General features: G+C 41.4%; 6 protein-coding genes across 8 annotated transcripts; 2 read left to right on the plus strand and 4 right to left on the minus strand.

The window, feature by feature from the left end:
• Positions 1-2290: 2290 nt before the first annotated feature.
• Ttll12 (Tubulin tyrosine ligase-like 12) lies at positions 2291-10054 on the minus strand. Of its 3 annotated transcripts, XM_076801353.1 has the most exons (3): positions 9916-10054; positions 4481-5003; positions 2291-4387 (listed from the first exon to the last, which is right to left on the minus strand). In XM_076801353.1, exons 2-3 carry the CDS (start codon positions 4977-4979, stop codon positions 3102-3104), a joined length of 1785 nt encoding a protein of 594 aa, XP_076657468.1. In that variant the 5' UTR covers positions 4980-5003; positions 9916-10054; the 3' UTR covers positions 2291-3101. The 3 variants fall into 3 exon arrangements, with proteins under 3 accessions (XP_076657468.1, XP_076657465.1, XP_076657467.1); XM_076801350.1 differs by having other exon boundaries at positions 2291-5003; XM_076801352.1 differs by lacking the exon at positions 9916-10054 and adding an exon at positions 5182-5321 and having other exon boundaries at positions 2291-5003.
• LOC143361744 (uncharacterized) lies at positions 5443-8159 on the plus strand. Its single transcript, XM_076801349.1, has 4 exons — positions 5443-5624; positions 5848-7255; positions 7330-7640; positions 7715-8159. Exons 1-4 carry the CDS (start codon positions 5451-5453, stop codon positions 7916-7918), a joined length of 2097 nt encoding a protein of 698 aa, XP_076657464.1. The 5' UTR covers positions 5443-5450; the 3' UTR covers positions 7919-8159.
• On the minus strand, positions 8600-10059 carry LOC143361746 (iron-sulfur cluster assembly factor IBA57, mitochondrial). The gene is made up of 2 exons (XM_076801354.1): positions 9924-10059; positions 8600-9810 (listed from the first exon to the last, which is right to left on the minus strand). Exon 2 carries the CDS (start codon positions 9785-9787, stop codon positions 8672-8674), a length of 1116 nt encoding a protein of 371 aa, XP_076657469.1. The 5' UTR covers positions 9788-9810; positions 9924-10059; the 3' UTR covers positions 8600-8671.
• Positions 10060-12006: 1947 nt separating this feature from the next.
• On the plus strand, positions 12007-13441 carry LOC143361820 (cilia- and flagella-associated protein 300). The gene is made up of 6 exons (XM_076801511.1): positions 12007-12315; positions 12414-12495; positions 12575-12644; positions 12707-12879; positions 12951-13123; positions 13219-13441. The coding sequence occupies exons 1-6, from the start codon at positions 12221-12223 to the stop codon at positions 13421-13423; spliced, it is 798 nt and encodes a 265-aa protein (XP_076657626.1). The 5' UTR covers positions 12007-12220; the 3' UTR covers positions 13424-13441.
• A 23-nt stretch (positions 13442-13464) lies between these two features.
• On the minus strand, positions 13465-17605 carry LOC143361819 (uncharacterized). The gene is made up of 11 exons (XM_076801510.1): positions 16779-17605; positions 16513-16660; positions 16393-16440; positions 16137-16321; positions 15936-16056; positions 15294-15822; positions 15013-15218; positions 14699-14936; positions 14393-14609; positions 14132-14304; positions 13465-13940 (listed from the first exon to the last, which is right to left on the minus strand). Exons 2-11 carry the CDS (start codon positions 16638-16640, stop codon positions 13842-13844), a joined length of 1944 nt encoding a protein of 647 aa, XP_076657625.1. The 5' UTR covers positions 16641-16660; positions 16779-17605; the 3' UTR covers positions 13465-13841.
• LOC143361355 (phospholipid-transporting ATPase IF) lies at positions 16821-26754 on the minus strand. Its single transcript, XM_076800692.1, has 20 exons — positions 26505-26754; positions 26133-26263; positions 25601-25855; positions 25218-25370; positions 24853-25148; positions 24558-24772; positions 23972-24258; positions 23599-23778; positions 23219-23366; positions 23005-23147; positions 22566-22805; positions 22331-22473; positions 22096-22259; positions 21538-21842; positions 21273-21459; positions 21057-21202; positions 20882-20985; positions 20522-20747; positions 20337-20439; positions 16821-16884 (listed from the first exon to the last, which is right to left on the minus strand). The coding sequence occupies exons 1-19, from the start codon at positions 26752-26754 to the stop codon at positions 20380-20382; spliced, it is 3633 nt and encodes a 1210-aa protein (XP_076656807.1). The 3' UTR covers positions 16821-16884; positions 20337-20379.
• Positions 26755-26949: the final 195 nt, after the last annotated feature.

A 26949-nucleotide genomic window follows, 5' to 3' on the forward strand; every position in this document is an offset into this window, starting at 1 on the left:
CGAAATTGCCGAGCCGAATCGGCGCTCGCGAACACCAGAAATAACAGGCCCGGCCCGTGGTGCTTCCGCAGAAATAAAAGGGCAACGGCAATTCCAACTTCTCGATATCAATCTTCGGGGGTGGTAAAGGGCTGGGACGGGGTGGGATCGCAGTATCGCGGTGCCGGTATCAACCACGAACCCGTTGGCGTCGGTCAGGCTGGCGAAACCCGAAGAAGAAAACGAAGTCCGCCATTTCAAGACTTCGGGAAGCACGTCTCCAACTTCATTTTTAAACACGTGCCAGACTATTTTTACAAAGAATTCTGCTTTAGGTGAATCATGTCCTTGTCACGATTGCAAATACAAATGTAGAATTCGAGGGCATTGACAAAGAAACTCTCGGGAAAATTAAAGTACCAAGAGAACGCAACGACTGTGGTCGGATAGGGGGTTGAAAAAGGACGATTGGCCAGCCTGTCGCGAGGAAGTATGCACCACGAAGTACCAAGCCAGTCTTCAAAGACGGTTCTAGCTGTCCGATATCAATCTTGAAGGGGGTTGCAGGCGGTTTTGTACGGATGGGGTGGTAGTATCGCGGTGTCGGTATCAACCATGAACCCGGCTGGCGACGGTCAGGCTGCGGCAGCGTTTGCAAACGGAAGAAAAAGACGCAGAGGACAGGGTGCGGGGGGTGGGTTAGCAGCGAGACGCGAAACCACTCCGTTTGTCTGGAGCGAGCCGTGACGCCCTCGTTATCGACGTACCCGTACGCAGAACTCATTTGCTTAATTGCCGTGATTACCAGCCGCGCGGCACGCGGCCCGCGGAAGCCCGCCAGGAATTGAAGGCGACAGCGCAGCCTTTTCCAGACGGGACGTGTTTTCGCGATACGTAATTTCGCGAGAGAGGACGAATGGCGAATGGTTGCATTCGGCGCATTCGGGAATGCACGGCACGACGGAACGAGGCCGACTACCTGGAGCCGCACGCACCCCTTTCGGCTCGCGATCGGGGAGGGTTGTGCGAGCGCCATCGTTGCAAAAATAATCGGTCTCTATCGCCGTCGCGAAAAAACCTGAACAAGGATCACGGCATAGTCGCACGAATCATTCGCCGGTACGATTGACGCGTCCTACCATCACGTCCGGCTCGCTTGAATTCCCTCTCGTGCGAAAAAAAAGTGCACCCCCCACTGGCATTAACATGCAGATTACGATGCACCGTAAGGCCACGGTGCACCGGGAATTGGTTTCGCGGAACTTTATCTCGTTGGTAATGTTTTCGAACGATTCGACAGCCTGTCTAGACGGCTTTCCGTAGATTGTAGACAATGCAAAATTAAAGTCTCAACAGTTAGATTAGAAACGCGTAAAATTAAGGACAGTCTCGGGACAGGTGTAACAATACACGTCTCGCTCGTGTCATGGAAAAAATGTACTCCGAGTGGCATTAAAATGCAGATTATGACATACCGTTGTGCTGTGGGGGGCTAGAAAGAACTAGTTTGAAATTTTTGTGACAACGAGCGGGATGATAAGTTTATCCGCCGGGTGATGGTCAAATGTGATAGAACATGTTTTCATAAAAAGAAAAGTATTTTCGAAGGTTTTCCAACGCCTTGAGCAGTTCCGCGTTGTCCGCGCGTGGACCGTGGCAATAAATTGGACGTATTTCGGCGTTGATACGATCGCATAATTGCATGCGGTCCGCAATACGGTGCAGGGAGGTCCGACGACAAAGCTTTTTCCGCGCGACAGTAGCACCGCGTCGCATTCATCGCGATATAATCGAATAACGAACGAAACGGAGGTCAACAAAATACGATGGCACCGTTCATTGTTGCTGCAAATGATTGTTAGCGATGCGCGTGATTCGATACGACGCCATCCCGCCCCGTGAAACAAAACGATTGTTGCGGTTGATTATGGTGTCGCTGCCGCAACGAATTGCGAATCACAAACTAATGTATTCTATCTCGAATGCCCCGTTGGCAGCTTTTAATCAGAGAGAAAAAAAGAACACACACGTAGAAAGCCGCAGTCAGTAAATGTACTAAAAAAAAAAACATAACGTCCGATTTTTCAATTTCGGCCCACTGTGACGTCGATTTTAACGCCGCTACCAACAATACGTGCCCTGCTCTTTGTGCGGAAAATATTTTGAATTGAAGTTCGTACGGTGAACACGTGGGAAAATACAATACAGAACGGTATTTTCCAAATCAATAGCCTTTGCACGATTATTTTGATTTTTGATATGACGAAAAAGCAAAAGGGGGAGAGGAGCAAGAAAACACAGTTGGCTGATGCGAATGTAATGTTAGAAATTCGTTTATTTCGGAAGAAGTAACATATAACTCTGTATAAAGACGGGAGGAAGGAACTTTCATTATTCGTGTGTGTCTCATTAGCCGAGCATTTTCTCGGCACGCCGGTTCACGGCCATGTTAGCCCGAATAATGGAGGTGCGGGGACGCATGTCGCTTCTTTTTGCATTAAGCATACGATCGTGCATTAGAAGCGGGCATTACACGGTGACCGAAGTGGGACGACGTCATGAAACTGTTCCAATTGCTCCCTCGTTTATTATTCCATTAGGTACCACCGGTAGTCTTCCCGTTGCAGCGTCAAGTTATGGGAGCCGCGAATTATTTACAGGGCAAACGTACCCTTAACGTTCGCGCATGCAGATTTACCGGGGCTACTTCTGCTCATTACCGCATACGAAATGCCGGACGCCGTCGGTTTTTGAATAAATAACTGTATTATAGTCGCAGCGCTGACCACGGAACGATCGTTAATAGTTTCTCGATATTTATGGGAGCGACGAGCACTTAAGCTATCCGCGTTTCCTCTTATGGGGCTGCTTCGGACGTGGGCCCCCTACGATTTCAATTAAATTTCCTGGGACGATATCTCTTTCTCCATAATAAATTGCAACCGTTGTTGCAGCCACGGCTGGTCTGTCGAGGCCTTTTAATAAATTATTCCAGAGTTGAGTGTCTCAAAAACTGAATTAGAAAATCTATAAGAATCGGCTACTAGTTATTGAAACAGTTACGATAGTGTCTCGATCAGCTGAGGCTGGTATCTGTACGTAGAGCTACCGTCTCATTGAATTTAAGTGGAACCGGGAAAAAGGTCAAGGATTTCCGTCGGATCAGTGTCGTCCAAGAACAGGCACTTGAAGATATCGTCGTAGAAATTAGCATAGTATTCGCAGGCCCTTTTACAGTCCGGTGAAAAGTTGATCTCTAAGAGCATCGGCTGCATGTCCCATGAACCCTCTTTATCCTGTTGCCACTCTAATATCAGATCGACCGCGTACAAGGCCCTGCTCTGAGGATTCTCTGCAATCCCTTTCGGTGGTTTTACCGATGTCGCTGCTTCGAAAACTTCTCTCAGCATCTGGAAGATCTTTGGCTCGATTTTGTCCGTCCAAGAGAAGTCTGGATATTGCTGCTCCCATTCAAGAAGGAAGTCCGCGCACTTTAAGTGGCAAAGTCGAGCTTGTTCCGAGTAATTCATCACAGTGAAATGCCTTTCGTATTCGTCTAAATTGTTCAAGGAGAACCTCTTGTTCGCAAATCGCAGAAAGAAGTTTTTATAAGCGAACACCTTTAGCGGTTTCACCGATTTCAGCAACACGACGTACCGCACGTCGAATTTGACTTTGCCGATTTCTGTTCTCTCGAACAAGACAGCGTTTGTGATGTACTTCTGGGCGATTTTTGGTCCCGTGCTGGGCACGCGTAGGATGTGGAACAGGTTGTCGGTTACGTGGGTGTCCAACCCTCTGGCTAAGTTCCATGGCTTGCAAATCCAATGGTTGTCTAAATTTAGCTCTCGCCTGTTCTCGAAATACGCAACGAATTCCACCAGTTCTGTGCTGAGATTGTAAGTGGTTGGTAACCAGACCGGATAAGTCCTCAAGTCCTCTGGGTCTGGTTGCTGGTCCGCTTTCCTTCTACAGATGATAGATAATAGATCCTTCACGGTCACAACATGTTCAAATGGAAACTGATTGACGAAAACGTGTGGAGAACGATTCGCTAGCTCTTTGAATTCTTTGAAATGTTTAGTGTACCATAGAATGTCGGCCTCCGCTTCGTCCTCTACTATCTCAAACGCTGAATCGCATAAATAGTCGAATATTAATGCATACTCTGTATAAACCTTTAGCGTCGTGCTCTTGTCCCTTACAAGTGCTTTAGGGTTTAGAACCTCTGGTAAACTCTCTGTAATGCGACCACTGAGGAAGTAACTATCGTCTGGCTCTACCTGCAGATAGTTTTCAGTTGAAAAACATACTTCTCTCCACGGTAGTAATAACGCATGCCTCTTCCTTGAATCATGGGTTTGCCCTTCAACAAAATCTCTGGTGACTTCCTCCCCCTTCTCCATATCTTCTATGGGAAACAATAAAGAGTAAGTGATCCCTTCCGGTAGATATAAGAAAGGCACTGTCCTGAAGTTGGGAGTGTCGCTGTGATTTATACCTGAACCCACTTCATCCATAACATACCATATCGGCAATCTGTTCTCTACAGACCCGCAACTCATCGAGAATGACTGATTGTATCTCCACATTTCCTTCAGTACAAACTTTAACTTTTCATCCTTTCTTTCATTGAGGTCGAAGCCCATTAGTGCACACATGCGATCCAATAGTCCTGATATATTTACCAAGTTCTTTCTGGCGCTACCGAGATCATAGATCCATGCATGATCTACCAAGTAAATGTTATTAGGATCGCCAGCGTAAAAATCTTTATCAGAAGAAACAAAGAGCTTCCAAACAGGGTCTAATGGATCTTTGGTGGTATTGCTATAATCGATGCGCAATAGTTGAAATGACTGATCTGCATCAAATATCTGATGATGTAGTTTCTTAAACAAACTCTCCCAGAAATATCTTGGCACACCAGATGTCTCTAACTGGGGCTGATGAACTTGAAGAAAATTTTTAAACAATTCCGTTTCGTCCATTTCGTCCATTTCGTGCAAAAGTGTAAATGCAATCTGCAAAAATCAAAGAATTATCAGTCACATGGTCAAAGTCACAGAGATTTGAGATTTATGATTCATAGTATTGAATGATAGATTCCCAAGAACGATCTTTAATACGCAATACAATGTAAACGGAAAATTTCTAAAATTCTACAAAAGCATAATGCATTAAAGTTCTACAGTAGTTTACCTGAAACTTCGAAAATACCGCAGGGAGAAATGCTCGAAAACATAACCTATCCTTTATCACTGAACAGTGTGATATTAATTTCACCACAATGTTCGTTAGCACATGCTAACGCACGGATTTGTTTTGAATTATAATTACATATTCTGGAACCGGAATTTAAAATCATTGTTGCCCTGTTATATAACCAACGTTTCCTACATAATTTAGGGTGGTCATAGGGAAACTGTTACCAGAGAGGATATCCTCTCTGCTGTTACATTCTATAGGGAATGTTCATAGGGAATTTTATTTCTGCCTGTACATATCGACTTTCCAGGAAGGACGCACATTGCCCATGGCTGATTTCGTCCTTCCTGTTGGCGCTTAAAGTGTTTTCTGCAGGAGCCGGCATTTTAAAAGACGATCTGAACTGTGACGGTCGAGACTGTGCACTTCAATTCGTGGTAAGTAATGTAATTTCACGCAAAATTCAAGTCTATTTCACCGCTAAAGTATACTGAAATATCGTGTATCATTTTTGACAGTGATTTTCTATCAATTAATCTGTTACAAAGAATACAGCACGTGGAATTTTAACTTTGCAATATTATGGTGTTTATGCTCTTCGAAATATCCTCGTAGATAACGTATTTACAAATCGTTAATTCCGTTTTTTGTTTGTAATAGTTACTTCTTCGCAAAGTGATAGAAAGCGTCGCCGAAAAAATGGTTAAAGTTGCACCGGAAAACGATAACGATCGTATGAAAGAGCTTCTTCAGAAAACAAAGGATGGGTTTATACAGAAGAAAAAGAATCAAAAATTGAAACAAATGTCGGCAAACAAAATTGATATAATTAACAGATTGAAGCCATCGAACGGTAACAATGAGGGGAAACAGCAGTTGAACAAGCAAAAGAATTCAGGTTCGAAAAAGTCGGCGGAACAAAACACAAAGGATTCCCCCAAGGGTGAGAAAAAACTACGGGAAACCACCAAGAACCACAAAGCAGAGTCCGAGGAAGATGATTCTGATTCGGATGAAGATATTAATGAAGGAATTGTTTTGGAAGAACACAGCTTCTTGCAAGAAAGCAGTGAAGCTGCTAGTGAAGACGAGGAGGAAAGCGAGGATGATGGTGAAAATGGACAGAGTCTGCCAAATATTCTTGGAACAAGTTTAGCGGATGAGACTGATGAGGATGATGATGATTATGAGGAGGATGAAGATGCCGAAGAAGTGAACAAAGGAGTAAAAATGTTCAAGGGATTGAAGTCCAAGGAGAAAACTACTGATTCGTCTCAAAAGAAATTTATGGATGAATCTCAATTTAGTAGTGACAACGATGATGAAGAAGATGATGATGACGAAGAGCACGATGAAGGGGATTTCACAGGTGAAGGTAGCGATGACGAAGGGGAAAGTGATGTAGAAGATGAAGATGACGAAGAGGTTGAGGATGAGGATGAGGATGAGGACGAGGATGAGGACGATGAAGGGGAATCTGAAGATGAAGGAGACGAATCTATGCTAAGTTGGGAGGCAATCATGGGTAACAGTCTTATAGCAGACGATGAGGATGATGACAATTTTGAACCAGACAATGTGGACGAAGATGATGATGATGATGATATCAGTGATGAAGACGAAGATGAGGAAGAGGAAAAAAGCAACAGCGGATCTAGTACAAAAGAGAAAACTAAAAAACCTAAAGAAATTCTAGATGTCTCCTTAGAAGAATTGAAGCAAGATAAACGAACAATATTTGTTGGAAACCTTCCAAAGGAGGTAACAAAAAAACAATTGAAGAAGCACTTTAAAAATTTTGGTGCCATTGACACTGTACGGGTGAGAGGTATAATAGGAAAGTCCCTGAAAATGTCTAAGAAAGTAGCAGCAATAAAAAATGATCTTCACCCGAAATTGAAGTCTGTTTTTGCGTATATCAAGTATAAATCAGAGGAATCTGCTAAGGCAGCTCTGTCCATGAATGGAAAAGTATTCGATGGGAATCATTTAAGAGTAGATTTAGCTTCCAAGTCAGATGATACCTATGATGCGAAAAAGGCTGTATTCGTAGGAAATATACATTTCAGTAAGTATTGTATTCTATTCTAATGTTAAGCTATGATTGATTGTATTAACTCTATAATGTACTGTATTTTCTAGATATTGATGAGAATACAATCAGGAAGCACTTCAAGGGTTGTGGTGAAATAGAGTCGATACGCATAATTAGAGATAATAAGACGGGAATCGGCAAGGGTTTTGGATACGTTAATTTTAAGACTGAGGATGCTGTGGCATTAGCGTTAGAATTAAACGGAACGTCACTCCTAAATCGTGAACTCAGAGTAAAGCCGTGCAGCGATCATCCGAAGAAGGAGAAGAAGGACAAGCAGAAGAAGAGACCGAGTTCATCAGAAGAGGAAAAGAAATCAAATAAAAAGTTCAAACAGAACGAAGAAGTAGCCGTACCTGTAGGTGTTTTATCGTTTTCTGTACCCTTCAACAATTGTGTAACAAAAAATTAAAATTATGCGATATTTTTTAGGTTCATAACAAGAAAAACGCTATGAAGAGACTAAACGAGAAGGGGCAGAAGTTTGACGCAAAACAAACCAGTCCACAACAATCAAAAACATTCCAGGGTCAAACGTCCGAAGGAAAAAAGAAAAAGAAATCAAATAAGTTGGAGAAGAAGAAGAAAATAATGGCAGTGAAATTGGCTGCCAAGCCTAAGAAACCATCAAACTGATAGTATTCAAAATATGCGTATTAACTTAAGACTTTACTTTTTAATTTTAGACTTAATTCATATGTTTATAAAGAAGTGTGTGTATGTGTGTGAGTGGACATGAAGGAAGAGAAATGAATACGGTTGAGCTTGACTCGTGATATACCATTTTGGTAAGGTTTTTTAAGGTATCTTCTTTAAATATAACTCGTGCAAACGGAAGCAAGTATTTAATATTGAATAAAATACTATTTTTTATCAATTCGTAGTTTTTATTAGGTTCTTTACTTTCAGATGCAATTGGGACGGAAAATTGTTTATATTACTGTTAGCACACTTTGAGCAAAGTCGTTTTCCGAAATAGATGCTGCACCCAAGGCAGACGGGTTTCTTACAAAAATGGCAGTCTGCGCCAAGCACTAACACCTCTCCTTTGTTCGGTAAACTAAACGGATCCTTCATGATATAACATTCCTCCGAATAAGTTATTTGTCGCGCGAACGGAGGTTTCACGCCTTTGAAGTCGAAATGCTCTTGCAGCGAACAATAGGAACACTTGAACACGCCGCTAGTGGTTTCTTTTTTCTCGTGAGATGACGAAGAACTACCCTGACTAGGCTCACTGACTCCAGGTTGACTGACAGACGTGCTAGCGACGGATTCCATCCTATAACGCAACAAGGATGAAAAATACTCTGTGAGATCTTTCCATAGTAAATTTATTTTACATTAAAATATTACAATTTGACAAACAGGAACATTACAACAGTTTCATTACTTTCTATTAGCAGAAGCGCTTTGATTTTGTAATTCCTGCGGCCACCAACTAGGTGTCGATATTTTCAATTTCATGCCTAACACGCTAAGGGATTTTGCTCTGAGGGATTCTTTGATTCTCATCAAACCTAGACCATACTCTTTCTCATGACCTCTGAATTTACCTACTACATTGCCGGATTCATCTACAATTTTGTCGTCGTACGAAATAGGTTTAACGGGAACTTCGTCGAACAATAGTGGCATTAAACGTTTCCTTACTACGCCAGTGTGATGTGTACGCGCTGTCAGTTCTTGACCGATGTAACAGCCCTTGTGGAAATTAACTCCATGCAAATAATCACAGTTCACTTCTAAGGGCAAGGGCTGTCCTGGTGGTAAGTCATCGACACCTTCGGGTATCCCAAGTTTATAGCGAAGCGCTTTGTAGCTTAACACATTGTTAGTAATTGACATGTCAGAATTCAAATGCTTCTTTATGTCATTTTCCTCAAGATTCGATTCTGCTAGGATTCGAATACCTAAATCAGAAAGTCTTGGATCTTCGTAGATCATCACGTTATCTATCACTTTGCTCGATTTGTTATCAAGGGTGCCACATGGAAATATTATACCCTCGAGCTTTTGCCTACTTTTACTTGTATCTTTTTCATTTAAACACGAAGTAGCATCGAATAATGTCCAAACATTTAGTTTGTCTCCTATGTTATCTATATCTATCTTTTTCCTAACACGATACAGTTTTAAGTGCTTTTGCAGGGGATCCGCAGCTTGTGAATCGCATTCAATATAAAATACATTGTCTTCCTGACTTTTATATATAATCGCATCGTACAATACTCTACCCTTTATATTAAGAAACACAGTATACAAATTAGAGGCTCCCTCCTCAATGTGTTTCATATCGTTTGTAATTAATCCCTGCAGGAAATTCGAAGTTTCCATTCCACTAATTTGCAATAAACTCCTATTTTTTAGATGCTCTAAGACATTAGAAGATGTCTGTGAGGAGTTGTGCGTTACGAAACGGTTAGAGACTCTTCGAAATTTATCCACCTTGCAGAACGGCAAAGTGAATCTTTTAAGATGGACAGTCATTGTATCTAATTTCATCAAACTATTCGTACAAGTCCGACCTTTGCAAAGAAAAAAAATATACGTAACCCATGTATAATCTGACAGATTCTAACCTCCTATAATGTTTCCCATTGTAAAATGGAGTAATGAAAGATTGATCTTACGTTCTTACTTGATTGCAGAGTGAATGACTGAACCCTCTTCCAATATTTCGTAATTAATGTCGTGGAATTTCATTAAAAAATTCCTTCAACATTCATTTTCTGCACTCGGTTGAATACCATTGCTCCAAAATAACTGCACCGTTCTCTGACATCCAAGATTCATGACGAACTTCAGAAAAACGTGCAAAAATAGGGTGAGTTGTAATTATATATATCCTTTAACGATGCTAGAGTGTCGGTCGCATTTGATTCAGAAGATATTACGCATTAACAACTCGTTCAAAAAATATTTTAACTGATATGTGATTGTCGTAACGGCCCAGACAAGATGCAGAAATAGATCAATTACCAATGTATTTTTCTTTCACACACCGTGGGGCCATCTAACGAGCTCCATTACCATAATCAAGTGGCGTTACCTAATGAATAGAACAAATGATTCTTGCCGATATTCCTATAAGGGGTAGTGTAATAGGCGGCAGGAATCATCTGCTCCTCAAAATCTGTAAATAGCGCCACTAGATCGTAGCGGCAAAACGCTCAAACTGTTAGCCAAACGTTACCGACCGAGTAACCGACGGGTGCCGCCAGCGCCACCTGGCGGTAGAATCCCGAACACTAATCGGCTACAAGCTTGGACGTTTCGCCACTACGAGGTAATGGCGCTGTTTGCAGATTTTGCTGGAAGATGTATGTGGCGCCACCCAGCGGAAAACTCCTGAACACTAATCGGCTACAAGCTTGGGCGTTTCGCCACTACGAGGTAATGGCGCTATTTGCAAATTTTGCTAGAAGATGTATGTGGCGCCACCCAGCGGAGGACTCCTGAACACTAATCGGCTACAAGCTTGGGCGTTTCGCCACTACGAGGTAATGGCGCTGTTTGCAGATTTTGCCGGACTTTATGTGTGGCGCCACGCAGCGGGGGAATCCTAAACACTAACCTGCATCAACTTTTTATCCTGGGCCGTGAGCACTGCCGTGTGTTACAGTTCACGATTTGTGTAGCCAGGAAAATTATTCGAGCAACAATTCAAGCTCTACCCAACTCTATTTTGCGCTGCTTCCTAGCGTTCTATTTTGTATACGTTCACTTTAGCATTGTAATTTATTTGGTGAGAAATAAAGAATATTAGTTACAACAATAAAATGTTGTAGTTTAGGAAAGAAAATTTTGGAAAATTTTGAAAAATTTTCGAACGTCTGACTTGACGTGGACTTGTACTACTTGTACTACCAGTAATTTAAAGTCTTTTCTGTACAAGAGCAGACTACTAGCATAGACGAGGTATAGGAGTAGACCAAGGGAAGTTTTCCGATGGGAGGAATGACAACTATAAACAAAAAATATCAATTTTAAGAACAGGAACTCCGGAAATTTCAGAAGAAAATTTTAATTAGAAATCCAGACAAAGAATTGCCAATGTTCATTGAATGACAAAGTAATCCGAAACAAAAACCGTGTGTTTCTGTGTTAAAATAAATTTTAAATGAGCAGCTATTAGCTCGGTATTATTCTCTATTTGTAAGATACTAGAAGTTCTTACAAACAGAGAATAATACCGATTGCCCAGGTCTCACCACGAGGAGGTTGCTGCACAAGAGACCCGGAAGGAAGCCAGAAGGAATTCAATACGCTTCTTTCTGACTCCCTTTCTTACAATGACGATTTACAATCTTACAAACTAAATTTCGCAGGTCGCTAAATGGAAAAGATCACTTTTCCACGGAAAGAAAAGTTCACTTTAACATTTAGCGTATGTCCAGTAATTATTGCGGGGCAAAAGGTGTGAATCGGAAAAGAAGTCTCCGATCCACGAGGGATCAAAAACGAATCAGGCAAATGGCTCTGATTCTTTCAAATAGAGAAACAAAACCAAACCAGAGCAGAAGGCTCTGGTTCAAAGGCGACGCGACGCGTACAATGCTTGCAGCCCAACTCCAGCCAGCATCGATACCCGACGTGTCCTCACGAAGAGCGATGGCCGAGAGAACCGTTCAAACGATACCCTAAGTTTCCCCCCACCCACCTGTCGCCAGGCAACGACTAGCGTTGAGGCGACTTGGGTGGACTTACGGCAGGGAGGATTTTACACGAGTGAACAGGTCTCTCGGACATCCCTCTCAATGGATCTACGCCGAGCACCGGTACCAACCGGTCTGGTACATACAAGCAAGGTCCGACACAGCAGAAGGCGTGCCACGGGCGAGAGCACTCTGAATCCTCCGAGTTACAATCATTGTTTACTAAATTCATTAAAATGAACATACCTTGTCTCCATAGCAATGATGTAGTTGTTGAAAAATGGAAGGTTTATCGAATTATACTTTCGTGCCACTCGCATCAAAGAATTACGTAGGATTAAATAATAAAACAATACAGAGCTTGCTTTCTAAATGGTAATTGTGTCATACTTTTTAAATTCGTATATAGGTGTTACTTTTTAGATTACATTGCCCGTTCGTATACATAAGAAACTATTGTTTTCATATTTCAGGGGTATACGTGGAAACTTCGTTGTCCAACATTTTTCATTTAACGAACCTTTCCAAAAGTATCAGAAATATCTTTTAGTAGATGTTAGTTAATTAATACATTATTTATAATAATTTTAAATATAATCAGTAATTTAGTTACTAATAGGCACTTTACTCATAGGCATTCTTTAAAGACAATGTTATTGGAAAAGAATTAATAACAATGCAAGGAAACCATTGGGCAAAGCAAGGTAGTGATTAATACATTTTATAATTGTTATTAATTGTTATTAATGCATTTTATAATTGTTAGGCACAACATCGTCAGTTGTTGAGATAAAACCAGTGCCCTGTTCTGTTTTAAGTATGTCCTTCTTTGATAAATTGAAAGATACAGAAAATGGAATCGTGTATAAGACAGGGACTATTTGCAAAAGATATGATATGGAAATTGATAATTTTCTAGTTTCTGATAATCTCAGAGGAGTATGAATACTTATTCATTGTATAGTTAATGTTTCATTACTACAAATCTATTTACCTTTTAATGCTTATAGATGTTATTAGACGAAGAATGTCCAGAACACAATTTATATACAAAAGATGAAAGAGAGGAATTTATATTTCGTATTTTTCAAATGCTCGTTCTTGGAGGAATACTGTGTCAACACGAAGATACATTAGACCCATACTTGGATGCTACTAAAGCTATTTACAAAGATTTGATAAGGTGTTGTCATTTATTTATTAACACTAATATTTATATTTAAAAAAAATTAATATTTATATTTAACAAAAAGCGAAACAATTATTTAACAATTTTAGAGTGGAAAAAGAAAATGGTACAGACTTATCTGTTAGTACACTGGTTCTAGAAGTAGTAGTCAAAGATAGCAAAGGTGAAGCATATTTTCCATGTAAGCCTTCTCACATACAAAATATTGGGTTCCTATTAGTATGCAATAAAACTCGTGAAATTACCACATTCTTACATCAATATGGAGAATACTGTCTGTCTGGGGAAGTATAAGAACACACACAAAATTATGTAATAATGAACAATAATAAAATAATGTGTTAAATTATATACTTGTTGTAATAAATACATTTTGCATTATTTACATTATTCAGGTTTGGGCAAAATTCGTGATTAACTGAGAAACAAATACTTTTCATATAAAAACAAAAATAGAAATGTTGTAAACCTCCGCGAATTATGCCCTACCACGTATGTATACATATATTTACACATGTATTTAACATTTCATATTTTATCGAAAATACTTAACTGGAAATTGTTAACGTGGTTTATATTTGAAGAAATGGCACGAATACTTTTTCTTATTAAATTTATAGTACTTCTTTGGCTTGTTATAGAAATATGTTGGAAAAGTACATTTCTTATAATAATCCTAACTATATTAAAAAATTGATAAATTATTGCTTATCTAATCCTTGCAGTAACAATACTTTCTTAAATGGTATAACGAATTTTCGACACATCTTGCTTGAGATCCATACATATTGATTCTACTGACATCTGAAATCTAAAATGTAACATTAATTATTGTATAATGTAGCACATATTAATTATTAAATATTTTACATACAGTAAATTCTCGAGATAAGTCCTACAACTATGGTATGAACATTCATCGAATAGGGTATACGTGTTCCTTGTTAGAACCATATAAGGGACTTGTATAGAGAATTTACGTGATGATAATAATAAACTTACCTTGGTTGAAAAAGTATTCTTTTTTATATCATAAGTAATGCTCACTTCAAACAATCCTTCCCCTGGATTTGTTTTTACTCTCAGTTGATAAGTTTCACTGGTTGGTTTTGTTTTGGCACTAAAATCTCCTATGAAACCATCTTGATCTCCCGACTTTTGAAACTTTAATAGGCCTATAATTTAGTATTTTATTAATATGAAGCACCAGATTTTTGGATCACCTTTATAGGTAACACTCCTTGTAAAAATTAGAATTTTAACCTTTATTGGGCAAAAGTTTGGCAGCCCATAATATTTCTTTTAACTGCAACCTATCACATATATTACGATGCTCCTCTGTATAAACATTAAGAAACTCTATAAAATAGTTCGCTGCAGCGATTACATTGGTATCTTCAATTGAAATCTCTTGCCAACTAAGGCAGGCACACCAATGTGGTTCTATAAACGCATCTGCACATGTTCTTTCTAATGGTATCTGCGTTGTTACGTAATGGAATTAGGCGATTTAAATCAATAATTATATATCTAAATATTGAGAAAATGAAAAAATTATGCGAGACTTACTTTATCAAATAAACTAATTGCTCTTTGACGGCGATCGCCATCTTTTGGAGTTTCAAAATTCAATATGTTTTCTAATGTTTTGTGCACGTCAAACGGTGTGGTTAAGTACTGAGTATTATGCAAAAAATTTGCATACGCTTTTGGGTATGCTTTCTTGAACCATGGTGGAAAAACAAAGGAAAAAAATGGAAGTCTTTCTTCCTGTTTGCCCTGTAAAGTGTTGCGAATTTCTGCAAATCTTTAAAGTACGCATTTGTTAGTACAACTTAACATTATTGAGAATACTCCGTATAATATAGTGACTAAACACAAACCTGTGTCCATGATCACTCATTAATATTAATAATGTGTTATTCAAGTGACCAAATTCATTTAAATCTTTCACCCATGTATGTAAATCTCCGTCAACTACACCTATATCATTATAGGAATCATGTGAAAGTTCTCCATGAAAACCAAACAAAAACTTTGGTTGATGTTCGTAGACATTGAAAATTTCTTTCATGTAATTTAACATTACCTGTAAGAAAATAATATAGCATGTGACATGAGTATTTGTACTCATGTATTACTATTAGAAAAGATTTCAAGTTACCATGTGCCTCGGTATGCTTCCAACGCAAAACTTGTTGTAATATCTAAAATATGGGGAAGCAGCTAAATAGTACGTTCTCATATAGTGGTCAGTGGGTTGTTCCTTGAAACCTTTTAGACGATATGTGAAGGTTCCAATGTGATGCACATCTTCCATAAATCCTGTTATGTACCCCTGTTTTTTGTATTCATTCCATATCATTGGATACACATTGACAAAATATGCTTTCTGTCCCATACGTTTTCTTGTATCTGGTAATTCGAGCTCAATCTTTCCAGTAAGAATAGGAATAAGCGCTTGTGGTGTGCCATCGCCTACTATGTTATATCCTTCCAGAACCAGTGCACCCAGGTCATCTTTTAAGTACTGATATGTTTTTGGTAATTTGCGTATGAATGTATTTCGAGATAAGGAATCAAAACCCAACATGAGTACGTTTAGTTTGAGAGCATTGCTTGCAACATTTTCCCATTTCTTTTCTTCTTTTATTTTAGGATCATTCTTTACTCCAGCCATAATACTGTGCCACCTAAAAATTATCGATTTAATTAGAATGCTACTGAAATTATCATTTAACAGTCCAGTAGTAACCACTACCACGGTAGTCAATGTGTTAAATATTTTCTTATACAGTATACTTACTCATCACCATTTTTCGATTCACATTTAACATCAACAAAATCACTGTGTTTAAGTTCATAATGATCATTGGATTCAACTGCAGTCATAAATGATACATTATAGTCATCGTCTCTAACAATTTCTAAACAGAAGTATGATTGTCATTAGAACACGCAACTATAACTAACACAATGATATTATTGCAAAGTTGATCTAACTTACCACTAAAAGAACATGTTATCGAGCCATATTTTTTCTTAGCTTTACTGCTAATAACAAGTCTCGAGCCGTTAAGCGTAACCCAATCATCGGGTTGACACGATAAAGGAGGTACAGTGTGTATAAACTTTATGATTTCTGGATTGTACACATCCAAGTGAGGTAATTTACAAGCTACTACTCCTTCTCTGAAAATATGGAAGTCCTTTATAAGATCGCTTACATTTAATATTTGCTCATTGGATGAGGAATTACACACCCGACACTAGGTTGTTCCGATTCCTTAATCAACTGAGATATGTGTATTCTAAAAGAAGATAAACCATTATGATGGTCACAATAGAATGTTTACAATTAGAAATATAAAAAACTCGCTCACAATTTATCCAAGTTTGATAAATCATTATCAGCAAATTTGAGTCGAAAGACTTGGACGATACAGAATATGAAAGTGATAAATACTGCTACCAGTAAGATACGTCGGAAATAGCATGACATAATCCTCATTGTTACTCAGTTTAACATACCTGTAAAAAACAACTTCAAGTTTATATCTTTAGTTAACTAATTTCTGTGACCAGTTCCGATTTGTTAATTAAATGTCAACGGTGTCGATACTGATTTAGTTGCTACACAAATACTTACTAATACTTTCAATGTTCATACATTAATTCTGCAAACAAGTCTAGAGAACGAGAAAACGGTACCACTTCAATTAGTTAGTCGCTCTAGGCTCTTTATTAATCAATATCTGAAAAGCCATAAAGCATATCAGGCGACAGTTAATGAATCGCGTTTCGATCAAATCACGGCAGGAAAACAATCGAGTGAACATTTGACAGCGATTGTTCAAAATTTTCTTTCAAAATATCCTATTCGTAGGTACGCGAGCAGATGTCCGCGTCTGTCAATTGTCATCAGGTGGTGAATCCCTTGCATCTGCTCGACTAGATGTTACTAACTACCCTAGATTGATAGCTCTTAGACACAGTCTAAGTTATATATATATATCTATACATATGTTCCCTAAGCTCCGCCATTCACCCGATTCCTCCCAATCGATATTCGTACGAGTGTATACGTGCTTTATATTATTTTGGCATCTTTCCGCACATGCCCGTTTAACACACGCGCGACGTTTAATCAATAATACACACAGTTAGGGTAGAACCACAGTACTCCTCGTACAGTTGCGCTTATCCGCGCCTTACGTTCACAAACATTTTCGGTTTCGAAAATATAAACTCGCCGCTGTGACTTTATTGCCCGAAGTTCGTCGAACGTGGTTCTGATTATAAAAACGTGCAATGTTTGGATATATACATATGTACAGAGAGGATATCCTCTCTGATATGTGTACTAAAATGTTTACATATTCAGTACTGAGAATACTGGGAAGTGCAAAGCGAACCTGAATAATTATTCAAAAATTGCTATATCTTTGGGAATGTTTAAAGTGATCCATCAAATATTAGTGTGAAATGTGTAGAATAAAATTATATCTTTTCTTGTACAACTCGGACGTGTTAAAAGATCACAGTTTTAACGTGTTATACTCTAAAAAAAAAAAAAGAATAAAAAATTGATCTTTTGACATTTCCATATTTCCATATTTCTTTTTCGTTCCTGGCAAGTTAGGGAGAGCGAAAGCTAAACCTAACGGGAAATAAATAAAGAACTTTCTTTCTCGATTAATGCTTTCAAATGCCATATTTAACACTAGGTTTACGGGACCCGTCAAAATGACGGGTTCTAATATTTTTAATTTACGATTATTGAGATTGTGAAGATCCATCTACGTGGAATTACTCGATAAACTTATTTCCTTAGGTATATATTATTTAAAAAATGGCTGAAAACTTGGATAGACGCATTCTTCTTATTTTCATAAAGTAATGTAAAATACTCACTTTTAATGCTCCGTAAACCTAGCGTTAAATAAAATAGGAAAACTTGACGATAGTTAAAGCCGTGTCGGCGCAGTTCAGTTTAAATTGTAGTAATTACTAATGATCAATACTCAATAATTACAATTATAATTTACAATTATTCGGAATCTCAGCCACGTCACCGATTTCGATTATCTTACAATATGTTGTTAAGATCATTATAACGAACAATTTTTCTCACATAGGTTGATCCGCGACTGGTACGCCCGGAAAGGGGGCGATTCTACATAAAAAAACAATTGGAAACGAAGTTGTTCCTTACGAATCTGTCTTCAAGAAAATCGACTAAAAATTCTCCGAAAACGTGTGCGTACCTCGATCCGACTTACCAGTTGTGGCTTAGCGTCCCGATTTAGATTTGCGTTTATAAATACTTCCAATATTACGAATCGCTTTGTAACACTTCTGCTGTTTTATTTTGTACGTTCGCGACGGTATGGAATGATTGCAACTATGAATACCAGTTGACTACGAGTAAATGAAGCAAAGAAAAGACGCGTGGCTGGTTTTGGAACGACAGGAACGGCTTAGAGAGTGGAGAGCCGCTATAATATTCTAGATTTTTAGGTGCACAAAGGAAACGAACTTGCCGATAAGCGGGTACAGTCGAAAGCGAGTGACGTCACGTTAGATTCGCCGTCCAGGAGCGTCGCGACAGACACACATACGCGACGAAATATCGCTTGCTATACCTTTCCGTGCTGAAACTAATGTAACATGTAACATCTGTTCACGAAGCGTTATCGTAATCGTCGCCACATGTAGGTATATACATGACCCTTTTCACCCACTCCTGCATCAATTTCAACGCACACATACACTTTCAGTTTCAGTTATTACGCCTCACATGCGTGTACGCGCTTCTGACGCGACGCATCGTGAACGGACGGCCTTATGCTACGCGTCGCCAGATCAGGTACACAAAGGCGTCCCAAAATATCGTAGTTTCCTGAAAAGGGTGTCTCGAGTATGGCGTTGGAATTGCTCGAGCCGGCATCCCTCGGTTGCGCTCCGATCGGTCCGTGTTTTACGTTAATAACTCCTTCGCAAAACCGCGGAGAACGTTTTCGCAATGGAATCATCCCTCTTAAAAGGAAGTACAACATTTTTGGGACACCCTATACTAAGTTTTAAAAGAACACATTCTTTCAACTCCGGTCCACCCCTTTATCTATCGCTCGGGGGTGAAAGAGACATCGGCTGGTTCACGTGTAACGTCAGTTTAAAAAGAACGACACGTAGATTTTCATACAAAATATCATTATTTAAATACAGGTACAAAACACGCCATGCGTCAGTCACAAAGTATGAAGACGCACGCTTTCACGTCGATTTATTCCTCACTCCACGCTATTTTCAATAACCAACGGACGATTAGAGGCGCACAGTGCTCAAACAAGTTCGAGAGTCGCTGACATTGTTCTGTGTTCGATAAATGACAAATCTCCGATGAAAAGTCCCTCCGATTGCTTAGGGCACCGTGATCCTCTAATTGTCTTCAACAGTATAAAAAGATGCTACTTACGTCTACCGTTACACGATTAATATTTATCGCTAGGCAATGATTCGCTTTCACGCGAGACAAAAAGAATAAAAAAATAAATCTAGATGAAAATTACATGATGTACCACGCGAAATTGGCCAGACGGATTCTATGCAACTGTATGCAGTCTTATCTATACCTGGTTTAGAAGAACTACGGAGCCACTTTCCACGAAATACTTTCTTCGAAATGAACGAAGAAAATATACAAAATAACGAAAACTACGTACGGCTTCGTGCGGGTAATTCATTAAAAAAGAGTCGATTTGAACGCGCATCTATTGCACACACATCACAGCAACAGCCGCCATCGATAACTGAAGCGTTTAATCCAAGTCAGAATTGTCTGTCTCAGTTATCAGATTTCGTTTCAAAAAAAGCTAGCTCGCAAGCGACACTCTGCGAACTGTACCGCAATCACTATTTCCGAGCGTCACTACAATTTTGCCAGCGATTTCTGTCGACTTTAACCTTCCTTTACCTCTCGACGACTAAAGTATTTCTCTCTAAGTAAAATAAATATCTTTACAGTTTATCGTCCTACTGTAGGAGACAATTAAATAAATAAATAATAAATAATACACGCAGACTGGTAAAAACATTACGTTACTCGGCGTCGGCTCGGCCGCGTTGAAACGCGAGATGCAAAAAACCGGTGCATAAATCAAGAGGCGACTTACGTTTCACTGACCATAATCTGTAAACCACTAACTTGATTGTCGTTCGCGTCTGGCTGAAGCGCAGTTGCGTCATAATTACACGATCTTGGCTGGCGTGAAGCGGCCTCTCAGCTGTACGCGTGGGAATCTTCGAAACTGCAATTCAAACATACGATTTCCGATCGGCTGTACGATGTATACCTTCTTTATCCGCGCGAGTACGAAGGTTAACTGTTACCGTCGTCAACGACAACCGTCTCTCTCCGTTCTCGTTCGCGTGGCTGGTGACGTTATGCGAATGTTCCTCGTTTCTCCTCTTTATACGAGCAGGCATGTATCCGTTGTACGTCAAAATCAAATAATCAGGCGTCAGGCAGACAATCACGACCACTATAGCCAGCAGCCACAACGACATCGACGACAATATTTTCGGGAAAACAGTCAACATGTCACCGTCGTACCGTCTGAAATCAGGATGCATTCAAATCTCGGGAGTTCGCGCCGTTTCTGCTTCACTGTCAACTTTGGCGTAATCGTTTGTTCGTGCGAAAAGCGATTCACCTTTGCTACAGTGTAGCATTCTTAGAACGTTACTTACCGATTTACGAAAGAATAGCACATCGCGAACGCGATGAACGCCAACTCCGAGAGTAGCACTATCGTCACCAACGGTACCGTCCAATACGAACTGTGCAGCAACACCTGAAAACGATCGATCGATCGGTCAGCGGCTACTTGTTGCTTACCGTTAGATTTTTATCGCACACGCGTACCTGTAGATTGGCCACCAACGTGACCAAATGGAGAACGAACGTGCTGAAAACCCACTGATCCACCGGCGTGTTATTATACAGACTGACGGGATTAACATCTATGAAAACTTGCGTCATAAAATATATGACAATAGCATGCCAGAAACCTGAACAGAAAATTTACACAACCGCAATGAGAATCGAAACCGTTTCGAACCGGTTACACGTGAAATTTACCTAGAACACTCCACAGGAGTATCCGTTTGTTCGTCAACAAATAATTATGCCTGTACATTTTGTACAGATAAGGGAACCGCAGCAGCTTGTCGGCGCTGTAATTTTGCTCCAACACTCCGTAAAACACGATCGGCACCGACGTGAATATCACATTGAACAGCATCAAAAACATACTGTCGTAAAACGTCTGCAAGATGATCGTCGAATCAATGTGTGTGTTGGCACAATCGTAGGCACGCACGTGTTCGAGCATTTCATACGTTACCTGAACGGAGAAACCGCTGTGAATGCCGAACAATAGCTGCGGCGTGATGAACAATATGTTCTTGTAAAAGAAGTACAACGTCAGCGTGCTGATTCGCACGTAGTACCACTGACCGTGTACCAGCAGCGTTTTCTTCAGAAATCGAAACTTCGCTATCGCGAAATCGGAACTCATCGATGCCTGGCGACCCTCTTTGCCCATTAATCCGATCCCAACGTGAGCCTCCTGTATCATCGCAATGTCGTTGCCCCCGTCGCCGATAGCAGCGGTGTGCGGGCGGGAGCTGGCGTGCTTGATCAAACTCACTATCTGCACAGCACACACGATCGCCAAATATCAGATCAATAGATCGTTCCGCGGCAAACCGCAGTGCTCGCATCTCAAGCGGATTTGGTCAAATTTAAGCGAGCACTAGGGTAAGGGACCCGATTACTGTGCCTGCATTAACTGTACTTATTTTTAAAGCACAATGAATATTAAAAAAAAAAAAAAAGAGATATGTAGAAAAATTTCTTTTTCAATATTCATTTGCACAGTAATTGGTTCCCTTCCATTAACTTGCCTCGCTCTTTTGCAAAGGTGTCAGCCTGCAGCAGACCACCGCCTCGCAGGTCATTCCGATCGATTGGAATTCACTGGGACAGCTGTTCAAGGCCACGGTTATACTCTGTCCGTCGACTAGTAGACCGTAGTGGTTATGGGGTTCGACTATCATTCGCCGCCTAGAACGAAGCGTTGTTGTTTTCTCACGGTGGAGAACGCACTGCATATACTCGATTCTGCAAATACTCACTCGAAATGTGCAATTCGGTCTATGCACATTTGCGGCGTCTTTATGTCCACCATTCTCAGGACTTGAGTTCCGTCTTTGAACTGACCGCACAAGAAGGCTATGTTCTCCGCGGTTTCCGCTTTGTCGCCGGTCAACACCCATATCTGAGCGAAGAAAAATCGATGCAACGCGACCGAGGAGATTACAGACGGTCGTACAACAGAGCGATAACGTTTATTATTCCAGGGAGACTCACCTTGATGCCCGCGATTCGCAAACACTCGAGCGTCTCTTGCACCTCTTCCTGAAGACGATCCTCGACGGCTGTCACGCCTAACAAAGTCAGGCCGCTCTCCATTTGATTGTAAGCTTTCTCGGTGTGCACCCCTCGCTCTATGCCGATCACTTGTCTCGCGTTCTCCACTTTCTGAATCAGTTTCTCGTATTCCGCCTGACTCATCTTCTTGTACGCGACCACCAACGTTCGCAATCCTCTCTGAAAAAATGCTCGCTTTCAGCCCTGTACGCGCCACCCTTTTAACGCTAGGGATTTTCTAAATTTCACGTCTGTCACATGGAGATAATATTGCTAAATTATCGAAGAGCCTAGGAAGTAAGGGGGGTCCCAAAATCTTGTAAGCGCTCAGGGCAGTTCGTCTGACGCATGAACGAGGTCTCAGAGATAAGGAACAAACCATAGAAAAGTCGGCCACGTGAGCGATTGTTTCGTTGATCTTCCCCGACACTATCAACGGCAAAATGGCCGAATCGGCCCCCTTGCAGTACAGCCAGTAATCGTCATGGTCGTCCTTCACTATTACCGACATCCTCTTTCGTTCTGTTAGAAAATAGCACACGTTAATCTTTTCCGTAGGGCGCCGTATCGGGATTTCTACGAGATTCACGAACCGGAAGTGAACTCTAGGACCTCCATCTTCTGGAAGATCAACTCCTTGTCCTTGGCTTTCAGCCGAATCATGTCGTTAGTGCTGTTTTGAAACACAACTCCACATCTGGCGCTAGCCTCCACCAATGCTTTCTCGTCTGCCGACGCTGCCTACCGAACAAACACGCGTGTTCTTATATTTTTTACTTTCGAGCACGCGGTTGGCTTTTTTCTCGGGGAATTTGTCAAAATTAAGCCGTTCCGAGAGATGAACATTGACATTTGTATTTAGACGTAGCGCTAATTGTTGACACGAGGCAACCTGAGGACGTTGCCAGCTGTTCGGTAGCTGAGCGCACGAACGATAAAAATATACCGCGCTAATGCGAAGCGACATTGTTACCTGGTACTCCGGTAAATCCGGATGCATCAATAACGAACTATTTACTCGAGTTATCCTCTTCTGCCTGAAGCTTTCGCGATACTCGATGCGCCTCGCAATGACAGACGGTCTTATACTCGGCGGCGAAATTTGAACCGTGTGGCACAGCGCGATGCTTATCATGAAGTGCCAGAGCTCCGACTGTAATCAGAACGATCAGTTTTGCCGATCAAACGTGCCTCATTTTCAGTAGATCGCTCCTCTTCAGGTTCACCCAAACTTAGAGTATTGAAATAGAAATTTTTACTCTACTGCTGTGTCTTGAAAAATCTATTTATCACCGATCAGTAGGATTGAAAGGTGTTTTGTTCAAAAGTCTGTTCAAAGTAATTACCTCCCAGTCGACCAGTTTCTCGGCTTCCTGTTCCACCCCGCTGGGAGGCAACGAATAGAGAAACCCGTCGCAATCCTTTTCCATATACATTTTTCCGTTGACGGAGCAACGCTTGAACACCATCATGTTTTCGGTCAACGTGCCCGTCTTGTCCGTGAACAGGAACTCGACCTGACCCAGTTCCTCGTTTAGGTCCGATGTGTTGGTCAACGCCGGTTGATTCGTTTTCTCGTCGTACAGGTCGATGTCCCAGCTGAAGAAAAACGAACCGAGGAATTTTTGTAATTCTGCAACGAGAACAATTGATCGCAGCTTGTCAGGTGTCTCTTCGTTGGTCAGCGGAGAGTGTATCCCATGCGGAGCTAGACATCTCCAACAGTTATCTGAGGGAGTATTCTGGTTTCGAGTGCCATTTTCTTTTAGGAATTTTTCTCGGAAGAACTACTACACCTTTCGAATGAGAAATTCTGATTAATTACGAAATGGCAGAATTTTGAATTGAAGCTTGAAATCAGAACAGCCCCTCAACTCAATTTTGGCACGAGAACCTCGGCGTCACGCGACAAGTTTAAACAATGGCTCTCACCTATTGTGACGTAGAGCGATATGGGGACGATGTAGTTGTACAAGACCGCGAATGAGAGGAAATCGTCAGCCAACGAGAGAAAGGTGATCATCCTGTTGCCACCGAGGTACGAATTCCATTTAGCTGTCGAGTCCATCACAGTTTTCATCATGCAAGATTCTATCACCTCGACCATCAGCAGTACCATGAACGCGATGATGTACTTGTTAATGGATCTGCAATTAAGCGGCGTGTAACGCTGTGCGAATTGGCGACGCGTAACGTGTCACCTCGTTAGACATGTTCGCACGCTTACTTTTCGGCGGTAGAAAATTTGCTACTTCTGATCTTGGAGTTCAAGGACAATTTCGTGTCCTGCCCGGTGTACATCGCGCATCCGATTATGTGCTCGGTGTATTTCAATTTACAACCGCGGAGCACTAAATTCTCGCTGCTTAGGTGACCGCTGCGTTCGCTGTCGTCGTCCTCGATCACCAGCTTCCCGTGGAAACCGTACAGATCCGACGAAGGGTGCTGACAAGTGACGGTGGCCTCCATCGACACAATTTCCGTTGTGGTCATCTTCGAGAGCACCTTCGGGACTATCAGTGTCTAAACAGGCGACAGGTGTGAACGAAATCTCCTCGAATCTCCTCTTCTTGCGAGAAAAAGTCCTGTTACCTTTAAGTTGGTCTCCCCGTCAAGGTTGGCGGTGGTAACGCAGCAACGGCCATCTTCTTCCGTGCTATACATAAGCAGTAGATCGCAAGGTATGTCTTCGTCCCGGGACACCTTCACTAGATCACCGACCACTATTGATTCGCAGTGAATCGGCTACGCACACAATGGTCAAGGTTAAACAAGCCTAAACGAGCGACACGTTTACCAGTATCGCCATGAATTCGTCGAATTCTATTTTCTCAAGAAACTCTGGATATCTGAAGTCTATATGACGGCACTATTTGCGGAACTGGTATAGCGTTCTCGCGTCATACCTCGAGCTAACTTGTGGTCAGCCCGGAGCGCAAATAACGACAGGTGTTGCGCTCAGATGCGGTAGTTACCTGTACACACTTGTTGCGAATAACGTTCACGTGTCTTCGATTGATCTTTTTGTCCTCCACGTAGCGGCGATAATCTTCGTACCCCTGTTTGCACGCGGTCACAGAAACGACGAAGCTCAATGGTAAAATGCTGGTCAACGGCGAAATTGTGGAACTCGACACCGCTGCCACGAGCGCCGCCATCAGGAAATAGAAATTTGCCACTCGTCGGAACTGCTCGAAAAGATTCTTCGGCACGAAGTTCCAAATTGTGTACTTTAACAATGGTAATGTTCGATTAAGCCTTGTTCGTCTAAGCCTTGCAAGAAGAGTGCGCAACCTTCGGGTCACCGAATGTGCCATTATAGGGTCAAATCACTCTTGAAATGCAGTGTTTACTCGATACACGTCCAAAACTTGGGTCCAACCACGGACAAATATCGGATAGAGGTCTCTCGAGCTTCTTGGACTTTTACCGGCTAGGAATTCGTGACACACATCGAGCAAACACTGTATTAAGATCCGGAGTGTATTTACGAGTAAGTATGCTTACCTTGTTCGACACAACCCGATTCTTCGGGAAAACAGTTCGGGACGGTTCGATTTTGGGGCTGATGGTTACAACTCGTTGGTCCGTGTACCTCGAAGTGCTAGAACCCTGTAAGCGCACTCCGTTAGCAAATATTGTCAATTAACAGCGACAATTTGCGATCGACGCGTCGTCGACTGAACGTCTCGGCGAAACTTGTGCTCACGCTGCCGAAGCTTTCGCTTGTAAGCCGATTCTTTGAAAACCGATTTTCCTAGCGTTTCGTTCACGAGCGACAAGTCACCGACAAAGAACAGCGTCGGCTTACAACCGGAAGCGTCGACAGCTTCGGTTCTACCACAAGCCTAGAGAGCGGTGAGAGATTTTACTACAAACTTGCTTCCCAAAAAAGTATCACGTAGGTGTAAATGTGTTCAGTTCGCAGGAGGATCGGTATGCGAATCCATTGGTGCGACTTCAGGAACGTTTTGCGAATGAACCGCCTCAACCTGAGCCCGCACGTTTTCACGTTCTTCTCGAACTCTATGTACGGAAGGTTAATCAGATCGTCCAAGCCTTGCGTGACATGATCGATCTCCGGCTCGTTCTCCTCGACGATCCCCGATTCCCGGGCAACCTGCTCCATCCGAGTAACCTTATCCTCTGACGTTTCAACCGGCGATTTTCCTGTCGCGCATTGCCGCGCCGGAAACTCACGGCGAGGAGAGTCGCGCCGACGACACGTATCGATTCGCTCGTCTCATTTTCCGGGAATCGAGCAATCGTTAAAGTCGTCCGCCGTTGAATGACACCGAGCCGTTGACAAACGGACAATCGTCCG

This window comes from Halictus rubicundus, chromosome 15 (assembly GCF_050948215.1).
Source record: "Halictus rubicundus isolate RS-2024b chromosome 15, iyHalRubi1_principal, whole genome shotgun sequence".
Taxonomy (NCBI): domain Eukaryota; kingdom Metazoa; phylum Arthropoda; class Insecta; order Hymenoptera; family Halictidae; genus Halictus; species Halictus rubicundus.

What these genes read in the sequence shown, in the direction of transcription:
- Ttll12 (XM_076801350.1), bottom strand. Translation starts at nt 4,979, where the DNA reads ATGGACGAAATGGACGAAACGGAATTGTTTAAAAATTTTCTTCAAGTT.
- LOC143361744 (XM_076801349.1), top strand. Translation starts at nt 5,451, where the DNA reads ATGTTCATAGGGAATTTTATTTCTGCCTGTACATATCGACTTTCCAGG. An exon ending in ACTGTGCACTTCAATTCGTG is followed by an intron (nt 5,625 to 5,847) that starts GTAAGTAATGTA and finishes TGTTTGTAATAG; the next exon opens with TTACTTCTTCGCAAAGTGAT. An exon ending in ACGAAGAAGTAGCCGTACCT is followed by an intron (nt 7,641 to 7,714) that starts GTAGGTGTTTTA and finishes GATATTTTTTAG; the next exon opens with GTTCATAACAAGAAAAACGC.
- LOC143361746 (XM_076801354.1), bottom strand. Translation starts at nt 9,787, where the DNA reads ATGAAATTAGATACAATGACTGTCCATCTTAAAAGATTCACTTTGCCG.
- LOC143361820 (XM_076801511.1), top strand. Translation starts at nt 12,221, where the DNA reads ATGGAAGGTTTATCGAATTATACTTTCGTGCCACTCGCATCAAAGAAT. An exon ending in CAGAGCTTGCTTTCTAAATG is followed by an intron (nt 12,316 to 12,413) that starts GTAATTGTGTCA and finishes TTCATATTTCAG; the next exon opens with GGGTATACGTGGAAACTTCG. An exon ending in AAACCATTGGGCAAAGCAAG is followed by an intron (nt 12,645 to 12,706) that starts GTAGTGATTAAT and finishes TATAATTGTTAG; the next exon opens with GCACAACATCGTCAGTTGTT.
- LOC143361819 (XM_076801510.1), bottom strand. Translation starts at nt 16,640, where the DNA reads ATGAGGATTATGTCATGCTATTTCCGACGTATCTTACTGGTAGCAGTA. An exon ending in GATAACATGTTCTTTTAGTG is followed by an intron (nt 16,057 to 16,136) that starts GTAAGTTAGATC and finishes ACTTCTGTTTAG; the next exon opens with AAATTGTTAGAGACGATGAC. An exon ending in AGAATACTTTTTCAACCAAG is followed by an intron (nt 13,941 to 14,131) that starts GTAAGTTTATTA and finishes GTTACATTTTAG; the next exon opens with ATTTCAGATGTCAGTAGAAT.
- LOC143361355 (XM_076800692.1), bottom strand. Translation starts at nt 26,754, where the DNA reads ATGGAGCAGGTTGCCCGGGAATCGGGGATCGTCGAGGAGAACGAGCCG. An exon ending in GATACTTTTTTGGGAAGCAA is followed by an intron (nt 26,264 to 26,504) that starts GTTTGTAGTAAA and finishes GTTAATTGACAA; the next exon opens with TATTTGCTAACGGAGTGCGC. An exon ending in ACGTGGCCGACTTTTCTATG is followed by an intron (nt 22,806 to 23,004) that starts GTTTGTTCCTTA and finishes GCATTTTTTCAG; the next exon opens with AGAGGATTGCGAACGTTGGT.